Consider the following 20,951-nt stretch of genomic DNA (forward strand, 5'->3'; position numbering starts at 1 on the left):
TTATTTCAACTATTAGGAAATATTGATTTGGATTGTGTCAACATTTCTCAAGAGGACCCCCAACTCTTACACTGCCAAGGCAACTTCCTGGCAGCCATCTGAGGGTGGGGGTAATTTTTCTTCTGGTTTACCCTTTCCTTGAGAATGTAGGTAGCTCTTTGGGGTACCAGCTTGAAGTGGGAAGGGTTTCCTATTGAACCCTCTCCCTTGGGTGGGCTTTGGTCTGTGACTATCTGCTTGATACCATGTTGCCCTGAAAATGGAAATTCAAGATCTGCAGGTGCCCTTAGGCCATATGTGGCTTTGGTGCTTCTTTTACCTGTCTTATGTTCCTAATTTCCCTTAGATTTTGCCCTGGCAGATCCCTAATTCTTTATCAACTCTTCAGTGCTTTTAATGTTTTTGTTGTTGTTGTTGTTCGCCCATATTTTATCCTATCTGTATAGTTTCCCCTCCTCCCCCCTCCAAGGGAGAGGTTGGTTCAAACAGGAAAGGCTATAGCCTACATAGGATATTTACAGAAATGTTTTTAAATCTTTCAATCCTTGGCAGGTATTTATTGAATATATGGCAGAAGGTTTAATTTTACTGTTGCAGCTCATTCTCCCTTGCAGTGAGAATGTTGTCATCAGTGGGTATCACAGGTGTTCTGGAGCCTGGGTTTAAACTGTTACATTTGCTGGGGTAGGACTCTACTCATAGATTCAAAAACTAATTTCTTTGTCAGGATCATTTTACTGTTATTTTTTTGACATGAAAACGTTAAATAACTATTCCTGATTAAGGAAAACTATTTCCTTTATTCATGTGGATTATGAAAGTTCAACAATTCAGAAATGGTGAAATAGAAAGTTCCCTCCAAAAGAACTGTTATTAGAGAGTATGATGGGCAAATATTTCTAGACTTTTTGAGATATACATGTATGTTTATATAATAGGTTTTCTTATTTCCATTGTATTAGTTTATTTAACCAGTATCTTGTAAGCATTTGTATTCTATAAACAGTGCTGTAATGAACATCCTTATACATACTTATTAACTTATGCATTTTTCCCAGATAAATCCCCTAATTGTAATTCCCAGGTCAGAATATGGTCATTTAAAAATGTCATCACATAAATTGCTAGAAGGTTATTAGCAATTTGAGAGTACCAGTTTTTTCACACCCTGCTAATACTGAATTTTGTCATTGTAACCTTTGGCATAAAGAAAAATACCTTGTTTTAACTTGCATTTGTTCATTAGTTATATATATTAAACATCATATGTTTAATGGCCTTTTGGATTTCTCTTTTAATGCTTGTTCAGGTCCTTTGCATATGTCTCTTTTGAAATACTTGTGTGTTTTGGTTTTTGTTTTACTTATAGGTAAAGCATTATTTATTAAGATTTAATAAATTATTTATATTATTAATTTGTTATATTGTAAATATTTTTGCTTGTTCGTAATCTTGTCTTTCAACTTTTTGTTGACCTTTACCATTCAGATGTAAAAAAGTTGAAGTAGTTAAATTTATCAGTGTTTTTCCTTTATGACTTATGGGATTTGTCTTATTCTTAGATGTTCCCATATGGTGTATTCCTACATGGAGGGGTGTGTGTGTGTGTAATTTTTTTTTTTTGAGACAGGGTCTTGCTGTGTAGCCCAGGCTGGAGTGCAGTGTTGTGATCTTGGCTCACTGCAGCCTCTGCCTCCCGGGTTCAAGTGATTCTCATGCCTCAGCTTCCCGAGTAGCTGGGACTACAGGCATGTGCCACCATATCCAGCTAATTTTTGTATTTTTAGTGAGACAGGGTTTTGCCACATTGACCAGGCTGGTCTCAAACTCCTGACTTCAAGTGATTTGCCCATTGCGGCCTCCCAAAGTGCTGGGATTACAGGCATGAGCCACTGTGCCCCGCCCATGGTTTATATTTTTAATGTCATGTTTAAAAAGTCCTTTACCACTGGAAAATTCTAAAAGCATTTGTTTATTTTTTCTTCTTGGAATTTTTTATATGTGATAAAAGGTAGGAATCTACTTTTCCCTTTTTTCTAATATCTGCACAAACGTCCTACCATCTTTTTAATAAGTTCCCACTAATATGAAATGCACATTAATCACAACTTATATATCTATATTATATAGATCTGTTTCTGAATTCTGTATTCTGTGCCACTGGTCAATCTGTCTGCTTCTGTATCTGTATGATACTGTTTTAGTTAATGTAACATTGTAGTGTGTTTCAATATCTGGTCAAGTTTCCCTGATACTTTTTCTGAAAAATTATGTGGCTGATTATGATTATTTTTTTAAGTGAACCTTAGAATTTATTGTGAAATTCTACAAAAACAACTGCCAAAGAAAGCATGAGAGAGAACCTAGATGACCACTATACCACCATAAGACTATCCCTTGGAAGAGAAAAAGGCCAAACACAAAATTAAAAACATTAAACTTCGGTTTTAGAGAAATTTGATGTTTGTAGAATCTGAACCCAGGAACATGATATTACAGTTTAACTTAGATCATCTTTTATATTCATCTGTGAAGCTGTATAGTTTTTCTTCATAGGTGTTCTGCATGTTTCTTAAGTTTGCTTTCAAGTATTTTACAGATTTTTGTTTGCTAATTTGAATCTGCTTTTCCTTCTGTTACATGCTCTGATTAAAATCAGTTGGGGAAGCTATCAATTTTAGTGTATTTATTTTGTATTTGGCCATCTTATTGAACTCCTTTTAATTGTTATAGTAATTTTTCCATTGATTTGCTTAGTTTCCTTTGTGAATGGTTATATCATCCAAAAATGACACTAAAAATCTTTAATTTCTAATATTTTTACGTCTTTTTTTCTTTTTTACATTGGCTAAAACTTTCATAATAACGTTTAACATGAGAATGTGTTACTTTTGTCTTGTTTTCTAGCTTTAATGAAAGGGTCTCCAGTCTTAGCGCCATTAATTATGATATTTTAATTTTTGAAAAACATACTCTTCATTGCATTAAAAGTGGATAATTCCAGTCTTTTTTTTTTTTTTTTTTTTTTTGAGAGAGAGTCACGCTCTGTTACCCAGGCTGGAGTGCAGTGGCGCCATCTGGGCTCACTACAACTTACGCCTCCTGGGTTTAAGTGATTCTCCTGCCTTAGCCTCCCGAGTATCTTGGATTACAGGTGCCCACCACCACGCCTGGATAATTTTTGTATTTTTAGTAGAGATGAGTTTCACCACGTTGGCCAGGCTGGTCTTGAACTCCTGACCTCAAGTGATCCGCCTGCCTTGGCCTCCCAAAGTACTGGGATTACAGGCATGAGCCATCGTGCCTTGCCAATTCCAGTCTTTTAAGAGTTGCCTAACAGTGTGCGTATCCTTTTTGGTATCCAACAGGAAGAATCTTAATTTATCCCTCCCTAAATTTAATGTAATGAATTACATTAGTAGATTTGCTAATGTTGAATCATTTTTAGGTTTCTGGAGTAAGTTATGCGCAACTGTGGTGCATTATCCTTTTAGTATACTGTGGAACTTGTTTTGCTTGCATTTATTTTAGATTTTTGCATCTAAATATAGTACAGTGAGAATAGAATTGAGAGTGAAATAAGCTTCACCTAAAAAGTCACGTGACAGGCCAGGCACGGTGGCTCATGCCTGTAATCCCAGCACTTTGGGAGGCTGAGGCGGGCAGATCACCTGAGGTCAGGAGTTCGAGACCAGCCTGGCCAACATGGTGAAACCCCGTCTCTACTAAAAATACAAAAAAATTAGCCAGGCATGGTGGCAGGCACCTGTAATCCCAGCTACTTGGGAGGCTGAGACAGGAGAATCGCTTGAACCCAGGAGGCAGAGGTTGCATGCAGTGAGAGCAGAGACTCTCCACTGCACTCCAGCCTGGGCAACAAGAATGAAACTCCATCTCAAAAAAAAAAAAAAGAAAAGAAAAAAGAAAAAAAAGTCGTGGGACAATGTCTTAATTTTCATTTACCTACAGGATAGAAATAATATTTCCTGTGTAGGATTGAGGGCATTATGAAGTTGATTTGTAGAATTCTACAAAGTAACATGTAAATTCAGACTCTCATAAATATAGAACCATTAAAATATAATGTCAAAGAATTTGAGTAAGATAGTCACATTTTTAGATAGGTTATAATACAATGATAATGTTGGTGTGCTCTCCATAATTATTTTTAGAGAGGCCTTTTAAAAGAAACCATTCGTCTTATATCTGATAACTGTTTTTAACCCGTTGCATGTTTGGGCAGTATCAGATTATCTTTCTCATGTCATTTGTGTGTTTCTTTACTGTTTTCCAGCGACGAGTAGAACAGCCCCTCTATGGTTTAGATGGCAGTGCTGCAAAGGAGGCAACGGAGGAGCAGTCTGCTCTGCCAACCCTCATGTCAGTGATGCTAGCAAAACCTCGGCTTGACACAGAGCAGCTGGCGCAAAGGGGAGCTGGCCTCTGCTTCACTTTTGTTTCGGTGAGTACAAAACCTAAGTTAATTCAGATCCTTTCTATTGCCCTAGTGCTCCTTGATGAAGTTGGATTAATTATTTTGATAGAGAGATAAGGACATTTCTAATACTTTTTTTTCAAAATGTGATCTCCTCTTATCATCATTCCCAAACATGTCTAATTCTACTTCACTTCTAAATATATTGTGTTTTTCCCAGTCTCCCTTGGTTCAGGCTCCTGAGGGAGACTGCTTTGTCAAAGCCTGAACCCACAATGGGAAGGAAGGAAAGCATAATCTTAGATTGACAAAGAAGAAAATACAGATCAAATTCCATTAGTAACCAGGATATAATTAAAAATAGACTCTCCAAGTTCCAGCCATCATCTGTGTAAGTTAATACTAAAGTCAGTACAGTTTTGGTACGTAGGCAGGCATTCTCACAGCAAGTTACTGGTCATTTACCCTGCGTAAATTTGGGCTATGTACACACTTGCTTTCTCCCCCCTTCAGAGTGTTGGTACACTTAACCTTTCTCAGGAATATTTGGCTACCTGTTCGCTCCTTTCAGCTTACTTCTTTCTCTATCTTTGAAGAACAAGAATTTGAGTATTATGAAAGTTTGACCTCATTTCATAAGGCGCTATGAGTACAATTTGAACCAAATGTTACTTTTCCCGGTTTCTGGGCCCTACTGGGTCACCTGTTTGTTGCCAAGGGTGCCAAAGTAACAGAAAGCCCCGTCGCCCTATTCCTATTCCTATTCCGCTTTCAGGCGCATCTTTCAGAACTAAGTCACCACTCATCCAAATTTTGTCCCTCTTACTGGTTCATTTTGTCCAGTTATAATCTAAGTTTCGTGTTTATTTGCCCTATGGTATCTATAAGTCTTCAATCCACACTCCACCAACTGTATTCAAAAAGGTGCTGAAAATGGTGGGTGTCTTAAGGAAAGAAAATAGAAATAATAAAACAGTTAACCAGACAGGAAACTATTGTGCATGATATGGAATGTTTTCTTATAGTTAGGATAGCTTTACCTTAAGAAAGAGATACAACGCTCCTTGAATAACGTCATTTCATTCAACATGGTTTCCTGGTAGTGTTAATTAGATACTGTGAGCTGACGCCACCGTCTGTGTGGAGTTTGCATGTTTTCTCCATGTCTGTGTGGGTTTTCTTAGGGCACTCTGGTTTCCTCCTGTGTCCCAGAGATGTGTGCATTAGGTTCATTGGTGTGTCTACCGAGTCCCAGTCTGAGTGAGTGTGGGTGTGTGTGTGCAACACAATGGCTTCCTGTCCAGGTCTGGTTTCTGCTTGCACCCTGAGCTGCCTGGGATAGGCTCTGGCTATTCACCACTCTGTACTGGAATAAACAGATAAATCATTATCTTACTTGTTTTATTAATCTTACTTAAATGTATGTAGAGCTCACTTTTATTTCAGTGTTTAATGTTAGAAGTGTTTTGATCTTTAATCATCAAAGGAATGGGGAAACTTCTTGTGTGAAGACAGAATAGTCAGTCCTATCCCCAGGTAACAAAGGAAATATACATACTTTAAAAATGGGAGAATTGACCTATATAATATTGTGAGAGGGACTGACAGCAGTATGGAATAGTTCCTTTGAGAATGCAGTATGCTATAGTATTGTTCTAAAGAATGTATGTGTGTCATTCACACATTTCGAGATTGTTAATGTTTATCATACACTTACGTTTGTTAAATCTTTGTTTTCTTTTTTTTTTTGAGACGGAGTCTGGTTCTGTCACCCAGGCTGGAGTGCAGTGACGTGATCTCGGCTCACTGCAAGCTCTGCCTCCTGGGTTCACGCCATTCTCCTGCCTCAGCCTCCCGAGTAGCTGGGACTACAGGCACCCGCCACCACGCCTGGCTAATTTTTTGTATTTTTATTAGAGATGGAGTTTCACCATGTTAGCCAGGATGGTCTCGATCTCCTGACCTCGTGATCCGCCCGCCTCAGCCTCCCAAAGTGCTGGGATTACAGGCGTGAGCCACCGCGCCTGGCCTTTGTTAAATCTTTATCTTGGATCTTACTTTTCCAGGAAAAACCTTGGATAATTAGGGAGTTATTTGTCTTTTGGTCATTTTTAAGGCATTAAAATGACCTCTTTTTCACTTGAGAGGAGTTCCCTTTGTTTACTCCACAAATACGTACTGAGTGCCCACCGTGTAATGAGCACATAGTTAAATACACAAGATTTGGTCAGCAAGAACTTGTTCCCCTTTCCATCTTCTGTAAAAAGTATGGTTATGTAGGCTTGTGGTGGATGCACGTGAAGGACCACCTACTCAGTCCTATCAGCTGACGCACTCCATTATCAGAGGAGTAGCAGATGCTGTAGCCACGCTGTTCTCATGTGGAAAGAGATGGCAGAGACCAGTAGCAAAATGATCATGTATGAAGAAGGAACATGGAAACGGTATGAAAACCAAAAGTCTAAATGCTCTGGTACAGTTTTGTTTCTCTTTGCTTCTCAGCAGTACCAGCCAGCATATAAGCTTAGCAGTATAAGGAAAGAAAATAGTAAAAGGGTTAGTATTAATATACAAGTGTAAATCAGCAAAGGAAAGCAGATTCCTAGAAAAGTAGGCAAAGACTGTTTTTGAAAAGAAGGCAAGTGGCTAATAACATGAAATAACGCTCAATTTTGGCCATAGAGAAGTGCAAAATAAAACAAGATAACATTTTTGATCTAGCAAATTGGCAAGGATTAATAAGTTTGATAGTTCTTGGTGTAGGTGATAGTTTAGAGATACATTCAGTTTTATTCTGTCTATAAATTGTTGAAGTCATGTGGACAACTTGGTAATGTATCTCAATGTTAAGTTTACATATCCTTGGGTCCAGAAATTCCATTCCCATAAAATTACACAGAGATATTTATTGAGGTATTGTTTATCGTTGCAAAAAATCTGGAAGCAGTTTCCCGTCCAGTATTTCAGAGGATATGACCTTCGCATCAGAACTCATCTGATGTAATTCATTAGTGACTGTTGATCACTTCTTTCTTCTCTAAGCATACGGTCTTCACTTGGCTTCCACTCTTGAGTTTTCCTCACATCCTCTATCTGTGAACATTAGAGTGTTGCAGGGCTCTGTCTTCAGACTCATTTATCTACCTTCATTTTCTTCTTAATCTCCCTCTTTTTTTTTTTTTCGATTGAGACAGGGTCTCACTCTGTTGCCCAGGCTGGAGTGCAGTGATGCAATCTCAGCTCACTCCAACCTCCATCTCCTGGGCTCAAGTGATTTCCCCACCTCAGCCTCCCAAGTAGCCTGGAGTACAGGCGTCTGCTACCATGCCTGGCTGATTTTTGTTTTTAGTAGAGACAGAGTATTGCCATGTTGGCCAGGCTGGTCTCAAACTCCTGACGTCAAGTGATCCTCCCGCCTCGGCCTCCCCAAAGTTATGGGATTACAGACGGGAGCCACCACACTCAGCCTTCTTAATCTCATCTAGTTCCTTTGTTACTAAAACTTAACTCCTGTGTGCAGAGGACTTCCAAGTTTATGCGTCTACCCCAGAGCTCTGCCCTGAATTTCAGGCCTGTGTCAGTTGCCTCCAGTCATTTCCTTTTTATGTCTAACAAACATATCAAATGTAATGTTCAAAACTGAACTCTTCCTTCTGTTCCCCACCCGAAACCCATTTCTCCTACAGCCACCTTTCTCCTCCTCCTCCTCCTCCTTCTCCTCCTCTTCCTCTTCTTTCTTCTTTCTCCTTTCTTCTTTCTTTCTTTCTTTTTTTTTTTTTTTTTTTTTTTTAATAGAGACAGAGTATTAGTGTGTTTGGCCTCCCAAAGTGCTGGGATTTTAGGTGTGGGCCACTGTGCCTGACCTCCACAGCCTCCTATATCTCAATAACTGTCAACGTTTCTCCTTCTAATTGTTACAGCTAAAATCCTTGGAGTCATTCTTGTCTTTCTCTTCTTTTTATATTATATGCCAAATCCAAATCTATCAGTAAAGCTTATTGATTTTACCTTCAAAATATGTTCAGATTTTTTTTTTTTTGAGACAGAGTCTTGCTTTGTTACCCAGGCTGGAGTGCAGTGGTGCAATCTGGGCTCACTGCAACTTCCACCTCCCAGGTTCAAGCAGGTTCTCCTGCCTCAGCCTCCCAAGTAACTGGGATTACAGGCGCATACCACCATACCCAGCTGATTTTTGTATTTTTAGTAGAGATAGGGTTTCACCATGTTGGCCAGGCTGGTCTTGAACTCCTAACCTCAGGTGATCCACCCGCCTTGGCCTCCCAAAGTGCTGGGATTACAGGCATGAGCCACTGCATCTGGCCTATGTTCAGAATTTTACCACTTCTAATTCTCTTCACTACTGCCACTCCAACTTAAACCATTGTCTCCCACTGAGATAACTGGACCCATTGCTTTGACCTTTGTTTTCTTTTAATCTGTTCTTAACAAAGAAGAGTGATTGTGTTGAAACATAAGTCCAGTCCTGCCACTCCCCTGTCGAAAAGTCCTTAAAGTGGCCCTGCATGGTTTGTTTTCCTCCACCCTGACATGTTTTACTACTATCTCCCTTTCTCATCAGATTCCATGCACGCTAGCCACCTTGTTTTCTCAAATACTCTCTCTCAGTGATGCTCTCACCTCGGGGCCTTTGCGTTGGCTGTTGCCTTTGCCCTAACATTCTTCACCCATATATCATCATGCCCCGCTCTCTCAGTTCCCTCTGGTTTCTGCTTATATTTACCCTATTAGAGAGGCCTACCCTGGCCACACTATAAAATAGCAACTTCTCCCCACCCACCCCACCTGTTATTGAGCTCCTAGGCCCTGCGTTGTTTTTCTCCTTAGTCTACACCAGCTGATATACTATGATGGACTTTTGTCTGACTTCCCCCCACTGGAATGTAAGCTCCATCAGGTCAAGGACTTTGCTTTGTTCACTTGTGTATCTCCAGTGCCCAGAACGGGACCTGCTCTAATAGGCACTCAGTGTAATTATATGTTGCATGAGTTAGTAAAAGCATTCTTTATAGAGGGACTGGTTAAATGAATTGTAATACATTTGTACAGTGGAATGCTATATACAGCTGACAAAAGAAGTGAGGTAGCTGTATATACACCAATGAAAGATTTCTAAATATGTGTTGATAAAAATAGCAGGTGGCAGAATATTAAGAATTTGATCTTTTAAATGTTTAAAATTATTACATAATTCTATGTTTTAACATAGGAAATTTGAAGTTTTATTTTTAAGAGAGAGGTCTCGCTATGTTGCCCAGGCTGGGGTACGGTGGCTATTCACAGGCGCAATCATAGCATTATAGCGTACTATAGCCTTGGAACTTCTGGGTTCAAGCAATTCTCTTGCCTCAGTTTCCAGAGTAGCTGCAACTAGAGATTGCACCACAGTAGCTGCAACTAGAGATTGCACCACTGCACTCCAGCCTGGGTGACAAAGTGAGACTCAGTCTCAAAGAAAAAAAAAATTAGTATTTGGACTTACAGTCTAGTGCTCGTTCTATACCACCACACTAGCTCCCAGTATGAAGACTATCTGTTTGTACAAAGACTATATATATCAGGCTAGAGAATAAGATATCTGAGCTGACCTCTCACTTTTAACTTTATGACATTACAACATACATAAAGATCCAGGAAGAAGGGAGATGTAGAGGGATTAGAAAAAGGTCATTTCCTCTTCTATTGATGAGAATGTTGTCAGGGAAAATCATAAGCAAATAGTTTCCTAAATTATGAAAATAGAACATGCACATGACCCGCAAGAAATTGAGGAGATGGAGAAGAGTAAAATTCTTCCCTTGGATTTCTCAGAGAGATAACTACTGTTAACACTTTGTGTTTTGGATTTTCTAAGGATTACCATTTTAATGTCAAATAATGTGTTCCTTATTTAATCTTATTTATTTATTTATTTATTTATTTATTTATTGGTGGAGACAGGGTCCCACTGTGTTGCCTAGGCTGGTCTTGAACCATCCTCCTGCCTTGGCCTCTCAAAGTGCGGGGATTACAGTCTTGAGCCACTGTACCTGGCCTTATTTAATCAACTTTAAGTAAGATCTATTTACTCCTCATTATGAAAGACAAATTTAACATAACTTTCATCCAGTCTTTCTTTCTTTTTCAGTTGTTTAGTTATTGTTACATTATGAGTGTTTGATATTTAGTTTGTTATTTTAACTACAATTGAGTCTTTTCTGCTTTGTAAATTATTCTAAGACTTGAAAACAAGGAACATTTACAATATTATGATTGTTTCATTGTTGGGCATTGCAAAACGAAATGATTTTATTGGACTCACTGAAAAGAAGAGAGACATAGAATTAGTTTAGATTGAAACAGTTCTAGTCGTCAAGGTCTACTGGATCTTTTTTTCCCTTAATGGCAAGTCTGTTGTTTCCTTAAAACTTGTGTCTTTTAACATTATGCAGATGTTCTTCAAAACTTGATTTTTTGAAAAGGTAGTTTGCTTTTTTTATGCCAAAGTATTTTAAAATACAATTCAGAAATCTTGACCTCCTATCTCTAAATAGTTAAATAGGCATTTTTAAAAAACATGTTAACATTTTGCTAGATAGCGAAATTAGCATTATAACATACCTATTAGCATCTGTAAAACAGAACTTTCTTCTCATCATGTGTGCCTGTTGCTCTACACTGACATACAGTTCTACTAGAAAGACAGGCTAAATGCTTAGTTCTTTCCTTTTAATTACTAATGAGGCTTTAAAATTTTTTTTTAACTTTTAAAGTAGGGAGTTGTTCGATAGCTGTGCCAAATGGTGACAAATAGCTTTCTCTTCTTTGATTATCATGGCTTCATGGATTTTCATGGGTGTACATCAGTAAATAGAATCATTCTTTTTTGGTGCCAGTTGGTCACAGCTTTATCCTTTTACCAGTCGATGGACATTTAGGTTGTTTCCACTTCTTGGCTATTATGAATGATGTTGGTATGAACATTCATGTATAAGACTTTGTGTAGACATACGTTTTCGTTTCTTTTGGATATATGCTGGGGAGTGAAATTGCCAGGTCATATGGTAACTGTTTTTGAGGAACTGCCAGACTCTTCCACAGCAGCTGCACCATTTTACATTCCCCGCAGCAGTACATTCCAATTTCTCCATGTCCTTGCCAGTACTTGCTATTGTCTCTCTTTTTCATTATAGCCATCCTAGTGGGTGTAAAGTGGCATCTCATTGTGGTTTTGATTTGCATTCCCCAAAAAACTGGTGATGTTGAGCATTTTTTCATTTGCTAATTGGGCTTTTGTGCATCTTCTTTGGAGAGATCACTATTCAAATCCTTTACCCATTTCTAAATAGTGTTGCCTTTATTGTTAAGTTCTAAGCATTCTTTATATATTCTGAATATTAGATCTTTGTCAACTATATGATTGGCGAAGGTTTTCTATTCTGTGGGTGGTCACTTTACTTCTTGACAGTGTCCTGTGAAGCACAGAAGTTTTTAATTTTGAGAAAAGTTCAATTTATCTGGTTTTTTTCTTTTGTTGCTTATGCTTTTAGTGTTGTAACCAAGGCTTCACCTAACCTAAAGTCAAGAAAATTTACTCTTATATTTTCTTCTATGTGTTTTATACTTTTAGCTCTTATATTTAGGTCTTTTTTCCATCTTGTGTTAATTTTTGTGTGTGGTATGAGGAAGGAGTTCCAACTTCACTTTTTTTGCATGTGTATATCCTATTGTCCCAGCACCATTTGTTGAAAATACTGTGCTTTTACCATTGAACTGTCGGCACCATTTTAAAAAATGAACTGACTTACAGCAAGAGGTTTATTTATGGACTCTAAATCCTGCTCCATCTATATGTTTGTTGTATTAGCCCATTCTCACACTGCTACAAAGAACTACCTGAGACTGGGTAATTTATGAAGGAAAGAGGTTTAATTAACTCATAGTTCTGCAGGCTTAACAGGAAGCATGACTGGGAGGCCTCAGGAAACTTACAATCATGGGAGAAGGTGAAGGAGAAGCAAGCACCTTCTCAGGAAAGAGAGTGAGAGAGTGAAGGGGAAAGTGCCATGCACTTTTAAACCATCAGATCTTGTGAGAACTCACTCACTATCATGAGAACAGCAAGGGGGAAGTATGCCCTCGTGATCCAATCAGCTCCCACCAGACCCTTCCCCTGACATATGAGGAGTACAATTCGACATGAGATTTGGGTGGGGACACAGAAAAAACCATATCACCTGTCTTTATGCCAGGACTACACTGTCTGAATAACTGTAGCTTTGTAATAAGTCTTGAAATTGGGAAGTGCGAGCCTTCCAACTTTGTTGGGTTTCAAGATTGTATTGGCTGTTTGGGATCTGTTGCATTTCCATGTGATTTTTAAGATCATCCTTTCAGTTTCTATAAATAAACCAGATAGGATTTGATAGCAATTGTGTTGAATCCGTAGATCAATTTGAGAAGTATTGCCTTTTTAACAGTATTAAGTCTTTCAAACCACAAACACAAAATATCTATTTAGGACCCTTTGATTTCTTTCAACAATGTTTTGCAACTGGCAGTATATAGTCCTATATTTCTTTTGTTAAAATTATTCCTAAGTATTTATTCTTTTTACGCTATTGCAAATGAAATAGTTTTCTTAGTTTTATTTTCAGATTGCTCATTGCTAGAGTATAGAAATACAATTGATTTTTGTATGTTGATCTATCATAATGGAGTCTTGCTCTTTCACCTAGGCTGGAGTGCAGTGGTGCGATCTCAGCTCACTGCAACCTCCGCCTCCCAGGTTCAAACGATTCTCCTGCCTCAGCCTCCCGAGTAGCTGGGATTATAGGTGCCTGCCACTACGCCCAGCTAATTTTTTGTATTTTTAGTAGAGATGGGGTTTCACCATGTTGACCAGGCTGGTCTCGAACTCCTGATCTTGTGATTCACTCACCTCAGCTTCCCAAAGTGCTGGGATTGTTTTAAAGGTTTAAGCAAGTTTTAAAACGTTAATTGTAAAGAAAATTCTGTGTGTAAACATATTAGCTAAAGTTAAAAAGGTATCATCCAGTTTTTCTGGGACACCCTTGTCTTTCTTGTTCATGATTTTTAAGGGAAAATATGAGGTCTTTAAAAATAAATATTACATTAGCCAGGCGTGGTGGTGTGCACCTGTAATCCCACTTATTTGGGAGGCTGAGGCAGGAGAATTGCTTGAACCCAGGAGACGGAGATTGCAGTGAGCTGAGATTGTGCCACTGCACTCCAGCCTGGGTGACAGAGCGAGAGACTGTCTCAAAAAAAAAGAGAAAAAGTATCATGTTTACTGTATGTTTTCAGAGGTGGTCATTTTTTAGATTAAGAAAGTTCCTCTCTTTTTTTGTTGTTGTTGTTGTTTTTTAAAGACAGGGTCTCATTTTGTCACCCAGGCTGTTGGAGTGCAGTGGCCTGATTGTGGCTCACTACAGTCTCAACTGCTTGGGCTCAAGCCATCCTCCCACCTCAGCCTCCCCAAATAGCTGGGACTACAGGTGTGTGCCACCACGCCCGGCTGATTTTTTGTTTGTTTGTTGAGCAAAGTCTTCCTTTGTCACTGAGGCTGGAGTGCAGTGGCATGGATCTCTGTTCAGTGCAACCTCTGCTTCCCAGATTCAAGCAATTCTCCTGCCTCAGCCTTCTGAGTAGCTGGGATTACAGGCGCACACCACTGTGCCTGGCTAATTTTTGTATCTTTAGTAGAGACGGAGTTTCACCATGTTGGCCAGGCTGGTCTTGAACTCCTGACCTCAAGTGATCTGCCCGCCTTGGCCTCCCAGAATGCTGAGATGACAGGCATGAGCCACCACACCATGCCCTGATTTCTTTTGTAGAGATAGGGTTTTGCCATGTTGGCCAGGCTGGTCTGGAACTCCTGAGCTCAAGCTATCAGCTCGCCTTGGCCTCCCAAAGTACTGCAGTTATAGGCGTGAGCCACTGCACCCGGCTAAGAAAGTTCCCTATTCTGAGTTTGTTGATTGTTTTTTTTTTTTTTTTTTAAATAATGAAAAGGGTTTTTTATTTCAGAGAAATTTTGTTTTACTGTTTCTTTGATTATTTCATTTCCTCTGTTCTTTTCTCTAGAAAGCCATTAGATAGTTTCAGGGTCTCTGTGCTATTCATGTTTCTTTTCTTTTGTGCTCCATTTAACCTTTTGTTTTATCTTCTGGGAGATTTTCTTATTTTCTTTTGTTTTCTTTTTTTTTTTTTTTTTTTGAGACTGAGTCTCGCCCTGTCATCCAGGCTGGAGTGCAGTGGCATGATCTTGGCTCACTGCAACCTCTACCACCCAGGTTCAAGCGATTCTTCTGCCTCAGCCTCCCGAGTAGCTGGGACTATAGGCACATACCACCACACCCAGCTAATTTTTTAAAATATTTTTAGTAGAGACGGGGTTTCACCATGTTGGCCAGGCTGGTCTCGAACTCCTGACCTCAGGTGATCCACCTGCCTCGGCCTCCCAAAGTGCTGGGATTACACGCATGAGACACCACACCCGGCCTCTTCTGGAAGATTTTCTTGACATTGTCTTTTAGGTTACTGGCTGTGTATTCAGCTGTGTCCATTTTGATATTTAACCCACCTATTAAATTTTTAAACTTTGATAATCTTATTTTGTCAATTTGATTATTCATGTTCTTTACTTTTTTAATTTTTGTAGCTACAGTAAGTATCCTTTTGATCCTCTCTGAACCTGTTTTATTTTTTTCATCTTAAGAACCTTTAATACAATTATCTAAATGCAGAGTTTCAGTTTATGAAATGAACCAAAGCGGTTTGTCATTTCATACTATAAAATATTGAAAATCAAGTGCTAAACTGATACTTTACTTTTAAAGTTGTTTATTGAATTATCTGTTAACTCTTATGATTAGGTATTGTTTTTTCATCTTGGATTTTTCCTTTTGTGCTGTTGGGGTTGTCTTGAAAATGTATTTAGCTTAGTGGAATGAGGGATTAGAGTGATTAATATAGGTTGTTGGCATGGATTTTTTTTTTTTTTTTTCTTTTTGGTAACATATTCTCTTTGTTTTCCAGTTTTGTATTTCTAGATTTTAACACAGGACCAGGCACAGAGGGTCACATTTAATGTTGAATGAATGATCAGTTACAGCATTTTTTTCTCTAACGGATCTGAGCATTGTCACATGAGAGTCCTATATTGTGTAGTACCTTTTGCCTTTTGAAAGCATTGTTTTCATTTTCATGAGGATTTTCTGCTTCCCAACTGAGGAATTTCCTAACTGCCTACGTCCTCAGTTAACTTTTGCATTTTTACTTATCAATGAGCTATTTATATGTGTATTTTTACAGAAAGCTTTAATTTGGAAACATCACACCGAATCACTTTCTAACACCCTTAGTTTGCTGGAAGACAACTTAGAATCAGAAATAAGCATATTTAAACCCATATACCATGTATCAAGAAATCTGTAAAGGGCCTTTTAGATCCCTCTTCTATGGGATCTGGCAACACAGAGCCATTCCTACAACTCCCAAAAGCAGATCTCTATCCAGCACAGAGAGACCCGGGTAGGCTGATGATCAATAACCAGTGGAGGGGCATATTTGCTGCATAGGAATAAATGCTAACCTTAGATAGTCTATGATTCCCCTTTGTCTTCCCTATTTCTCTGTTGGTATCTCATTGTTTGTATTATATTCAGAACTTGCATTATGAGTATTTAAAGTCCTTTGGAACGTGCTTTAAGTTTTTGAGGCTTTTCTTTACCCTTCTAGTGTATTGGAGCAGAAATGCTTACACTGCAGCATGGTGTTAAGGAAAGTGCGCACACTGTTTTTTTATTTATGGTATTCCACGGAAGTTAAGTGCACACACTTTGAACTTCCTAACTGCCTACTTCCTCGGTTTACTTTTGCATTTTACTTATCATTGGGCCATATATATATATGTGTGTCTTTTTTATTTTTATTTTTTTTTGAGTTGGAGTCTCACTCTGTCACCCAGGCTGGAGTGCAGTGGTACGATCTCGACTCACTGCATCCTCTGCCTCCCAGGTTCAAGCGATTCTTCTGCCTCAGCCTCCCAAGTAGCTGGGACTACAGGCACACACCACCACACCTGGCTAATTTTTTATATTTTTAGTAGAGACGAGGTTTCACCATATTGGCCAGGCTGGTCGTGAACTCCTGACCTCGTGATCTGCCTGCCCTGGCCTCCCAAAGTGACAGGATTACAGGCATGAGCCACTGCACCCGGCCCTATGTGAGCTTTAATTTAGAAATATCTCACTAAATCACTTTCTAACACCCTCAGTTTGCTGGAAGAAAACTTAGAATCAGATATAAGCATATTTAAACCAATATACCATATATCTAGAAATCTGTAGAAGTGTCTTTTAATCATTTGATTATTTTTTTTATTTTTTATTTTTGAGATGGACTCTTGCTCTGTCGCCCAGGCTGGAGTGCGGTGGCATGATCTCGGCTCACTGCAACCTCCGCCTCCTGGGTTAAAGCAATTCTCCTGCCTCAGCCTCCCGAGTAGCTGGGATTATAGGTACCCGCCCCCACGCCCAGATTTTTTTTTTTTGTATGTTTAGTAGAGGCGGGGTTTCACCATGTTGGCCAGGCTGGTCTTGAACTCCTGACCTCATGATCCGCCCACCTCGGCCTCCCAAAGTGCTGGGATTACAGGCGTGAGCCACTGCGCCCAGTCTAATCATTTGATTCTTATTGGCTCTTATTATAAATATAGTTCAGACAGTCATTTGTATAGAAACACATTGTAGGGCCGGGCGCAGTGGCTCACGCCTGTAATCCCAGCACTTTGGGAGGCTGAGGTGGGCGGATCATGAGGTCACGAGATCAAGACCATCCTGGCTAACACGGTGAAAACACCGTCTCTACTAAAAAAAAAAATACAAAAAATTAGCCGGGAGTGGTGGCGGGTGCCTGTAATCCCAGCTACTCGGGAGGCTGAGTCAGGAGAATGGCGTGAACCTGGGAGGCAGAGCTTGCAGTGAGCTGAGATCGTGCCACTGCACTCCAGCCTGAGCAAGACTCCATCTCAAAAAAAAAAAAAAAGTAAAAAAATAAAATAAAAAAATAGAAACACATTGTAAAAGGAGAGGATTGTAAAAGCAATCAAATGATAACTGAAGGAAAGAATGCTTGTATCCTAGTGCATTATAATACTTGAGGTTCATAATGATGACCCTTAATTAGTAAGGAAAGATTAGATTTGCTGCATCCTAGAGTAGAGAACATTTTTAGTTATTTGGAATTGTATAGACTTGGCGCTCCCCCCGAGACCCCCACCGCAAGACGGAGTCTTGCTCTGTCACCCAGGCTGGAGTGCAGTGGTGTGATCTCAGCTCATCGCAACCTCCACCTCCTGGGCTCAAGTGATTCTCCTGCCCCAGCCTCCTGAGTAGCTGGGATTACAGGCGCCCACCACCATGCCCGGCTCATTTTTTTTGTTTTATATTGTTTTTTTTTTTTAGTAGAGATGAGATTTCACCATGTTGGCCAGGCTGGTCTTCAACTTCTGACCTTAGCTGATCCATCTGCCTCAGCCTCCCAAAGTGCTGGGATTATACGCCTGAGCCACCACACCCAGCCTCAAATCATAAACTTTTTTTTTTTTTTTTTTTTTTGAGACGAAGTCTCGCTCTGTTGCCCAGGCTGGAGTGAAGTGGCACAATCTTGGCTGACTGCAACCTCCGCCTCCCAGGTTCAAGCGATTCTCCTGCCTCAGCCTCCCGAGTAGCTGGGATTACAGGCGTGCACCACTGCGCCCGGCTAATTTTTTGTATTTCCAGTAGAGATGGGGTTTCACCATGTTGGCCAGGCTGGTCTTGAATTCCTGACCTCAGGTCATCCACCCGCCTTGGCCTTCCAAAGTGCTAGGATTACAGGCATGAGCCACTGTGCTCAGCCTCAAATCATAAACTTTTTAAAGATTTATCCCTGACCCTCTAAATTAGGTTATGTGCCTTGTTATATGCTCTTTTAGCACTTATCCTAATTGTAATTGTGTATTTATTATATGATTGTTTATTCAACAGTTTCTTTCAACAAATATTTACCAAGTGTTTAGTAAATCTTCTTTTGGATTGTAAGCTTCATTAAGGCAGAGTAAGGACTGGGTCTGTGGTTTCTCTTGGCCATGTGCACCTAGCACCTAGCACAGTGCTTAGACATAGGGAGTACTTAATAAGTAGTCATTGAATAGATACATTAAAATGGCATTAATAATGCTGCCTATCTGATAAGGCTGCTATGAGCCTTCAATGAAATCGTGTGTAGGAAGTGCTAGTTTGCTCATAGGCTGGTGGTAACAGTCTGCTGTGGTCATTGAGAGCAGTTATTCTGGTCACCACACCTACTAGCTCTGTGAACCCATATAGGTAGTTAATATCTCTGATTTTTATTTTATTTATCTGTAAAATGGAACTAATAATTACAACCACCTTATAGGACGGAGTCTTGCTCTGTCACCCAGGCTGGAGTGCAGTGGTGTGATCTCGTCTCACTGCAACCTCCGCCTCCCAGGCTCAAGCAATTCTCCTGCCTCAGCCTCCTTAGTAGCTGGGATTACAGGTGTGCACCACCATGCCTAGCTAATTTTTGTATTTTTAGTAAGATGGGGTTTTGCCATGTTGGCCAGGCTGATCTCAAGCAGAATTCTGGCCTCAAGTGATCCACCTGATTCAGCCTCCCAAAGTGCTAGAATTACAGGTGAGCCACCTGACCCAGCCTCCTTATAGGATTTTGTAAGAATTAACCTGTGACAATGACAGTGAAACATTTAGGTTACAGTAACTTGTTCAGTAGATGGTGGTTATACCATTGTTAATATGTTAATGAGTAAGAACAGTAGTCAAAAGAATATGTAGAAAGTATCAGAAGAAATTCACATGTGGAAATGCTGTATTCTCTGATGAGATAGTAGTACTGTATTTTTACTATTCCATGATTCTCAGAATATTGAATATTTTCTACTTATGTCTGTGATGGGTCATACTTTGTTAGCTGCAGTTTTACCTTGTTTTAAAAAGTACTATTAGGCTAGGCGTGGTGGCTCACGCCTGTAATCCCAGCACTTTGGGAGGCCGAGGTGGGCGGATCACGAGGTCAGGAGATCAAGACCATCCTGGCTAACACAGTGAAACCGCGTCTCCGCTAAACATACAAAAAATTAGCCAGGCATAGTGGTGGGCGTCTGTAGTCCCAGCTACTCGGGAGGCTGAGGCAGGAGAATAGCATGAACCCGGGAGGCAGAGCTTGCAGTGAGCCCAGATCGCGCCACTGCATTCCAGCCTGGGTGACAGAGCGAGACTCCGTCTCAAAAAAAAAAAAAAAAAAAAGTACTATTGAGAATATAATATAATTAACCTGAATAGGTTAATTATATTATGGAACCTAAACCATATAAATTTAAAATGCCTTAGAATGCCCAGTCAGCAAGTGACAGTATTAGAAATCAACCTGGATTTTAGACCACTGTGTGTTCATGGATAATGTTTGTGTGTTTAGGAGACTATTCTGAATAGTGGTTCACAGTCCTTTACGTGCATCCCCTGTGCATTGGATGCTTCACTAGCCTTTTCTGACTAAAGCATATGAAAATACAAGTGAAAAAGGCAAGTTATTACAGGAATAACTTCGTTTTCTCTAATTTTCATATTTTGAAAATTCATTTGTAAGCATTTGATACTTTAAACCTGTTTACAGGAACTTGGTATAAACCACCGTGTCCAGCCGTTTGTCTCATATTTGAATTGTTTTATTTTCTTCTTGGCCACGTGGGCCCTGACTTCTCACTTTCATAAGAAGGGGTTTGTATTGTGGAGATACAAATTATGGAGTTGTTTGCATTAATACAAGTGTTTGTGGAAAAAGATGCCAAACTTTCCTGTGATTGGTAATGCACCTTTATTGTAGGCTCAGCAAAACAGTCCCTCATCTACGGGATCTGGCAACACAGAGCATTCCTGCAGCTCCCAAAAACAGATCTCCATCCAGCACAGACAGACCCAGGTAGGTTGGTGATCGATAATCAATTGAGGGGCATACCTGCTGTGTAGGAATAAGGGCTAATCTGTGTAGTCTGTCATTCTTCTCTGACTTCTCTGTATTTCTCTGACCACCTCGTTATTTGTGTGTATTATATTCACAACTTGCATTATGGGTAAAGTCCTTTGGAAGGTGCTTTAACTTTTTGAGGCTTTTCTTTACTCTTCTGGTGTATTGTAGCAGAAATGCTTATGCTAAAGCATGATGTTAAGGAAAGTGCACACTTTCTTTTTTTTTTCCTATAGTATTCCACAGAAGAAAAGTACCTACACTTTGAAGGCCTCTAAGTTCAGATTCTGGCATTGTGGCCTAAGTTCAGATTCTGGCCTGGGCCTCAGTTTTTCTTAGTACAAATCATCTGTGAAAATGTGGTTGATTCTCATGATCTCAGACAGTGTATACAAAATGTTTATTAGTAGTGTACTTGTAGTAGGCTTTCAATAAATGTTAATTC

The 20,951-nt window shown here is 39.6% G+C and overlaps 1 protein-coding gene across 6 annotated transcripts in view; it reads left to right on the forward strand.

Annotated features, from left to right (window-relative positions):
- TLK2 (tousled like kinase 2) overlaps positions 1 to 20,951 on the forward strand; it is a 135,731-nt gene that overhangs the window by 54,124 nt on the left and 60,656 nt on the right. For all 6 annotated transcript variants that reach the window (XM_054458909.2, XM_054458915.2, XM_054458910.2 and 3 more), the window contains 2 exons: positions 4,295 to 4,462; positions 20,366 to 20,461. In XM_054458909.2, coding sequence (XP_054314884.2) covers positions 4,295 to 4,462; positions 20,366 to 20,461 — 264 coding nt within the window. The remainder of the gene's footprint in view (positions 1 to 4,294; positions 4,463 to 20,365; positions 20,462 to 20,951) is intronic.

This window comes from Pongo pygmaeus, chromosome 19 (assembly GCF_028885625.2).
Source record: "Pongo pygmaeus isolate AG05252 chromosome 19, NHGRI_mPonPyg2-v2.0_pri, whole genome shotgun sequence".
In the NCBI taxonomy this organism is placed as follows: Eukaryota; Metazoa; Chordata; class Mammalia; order Primates; family Hominidae; genus Pongo; species Pongo pygmaeus.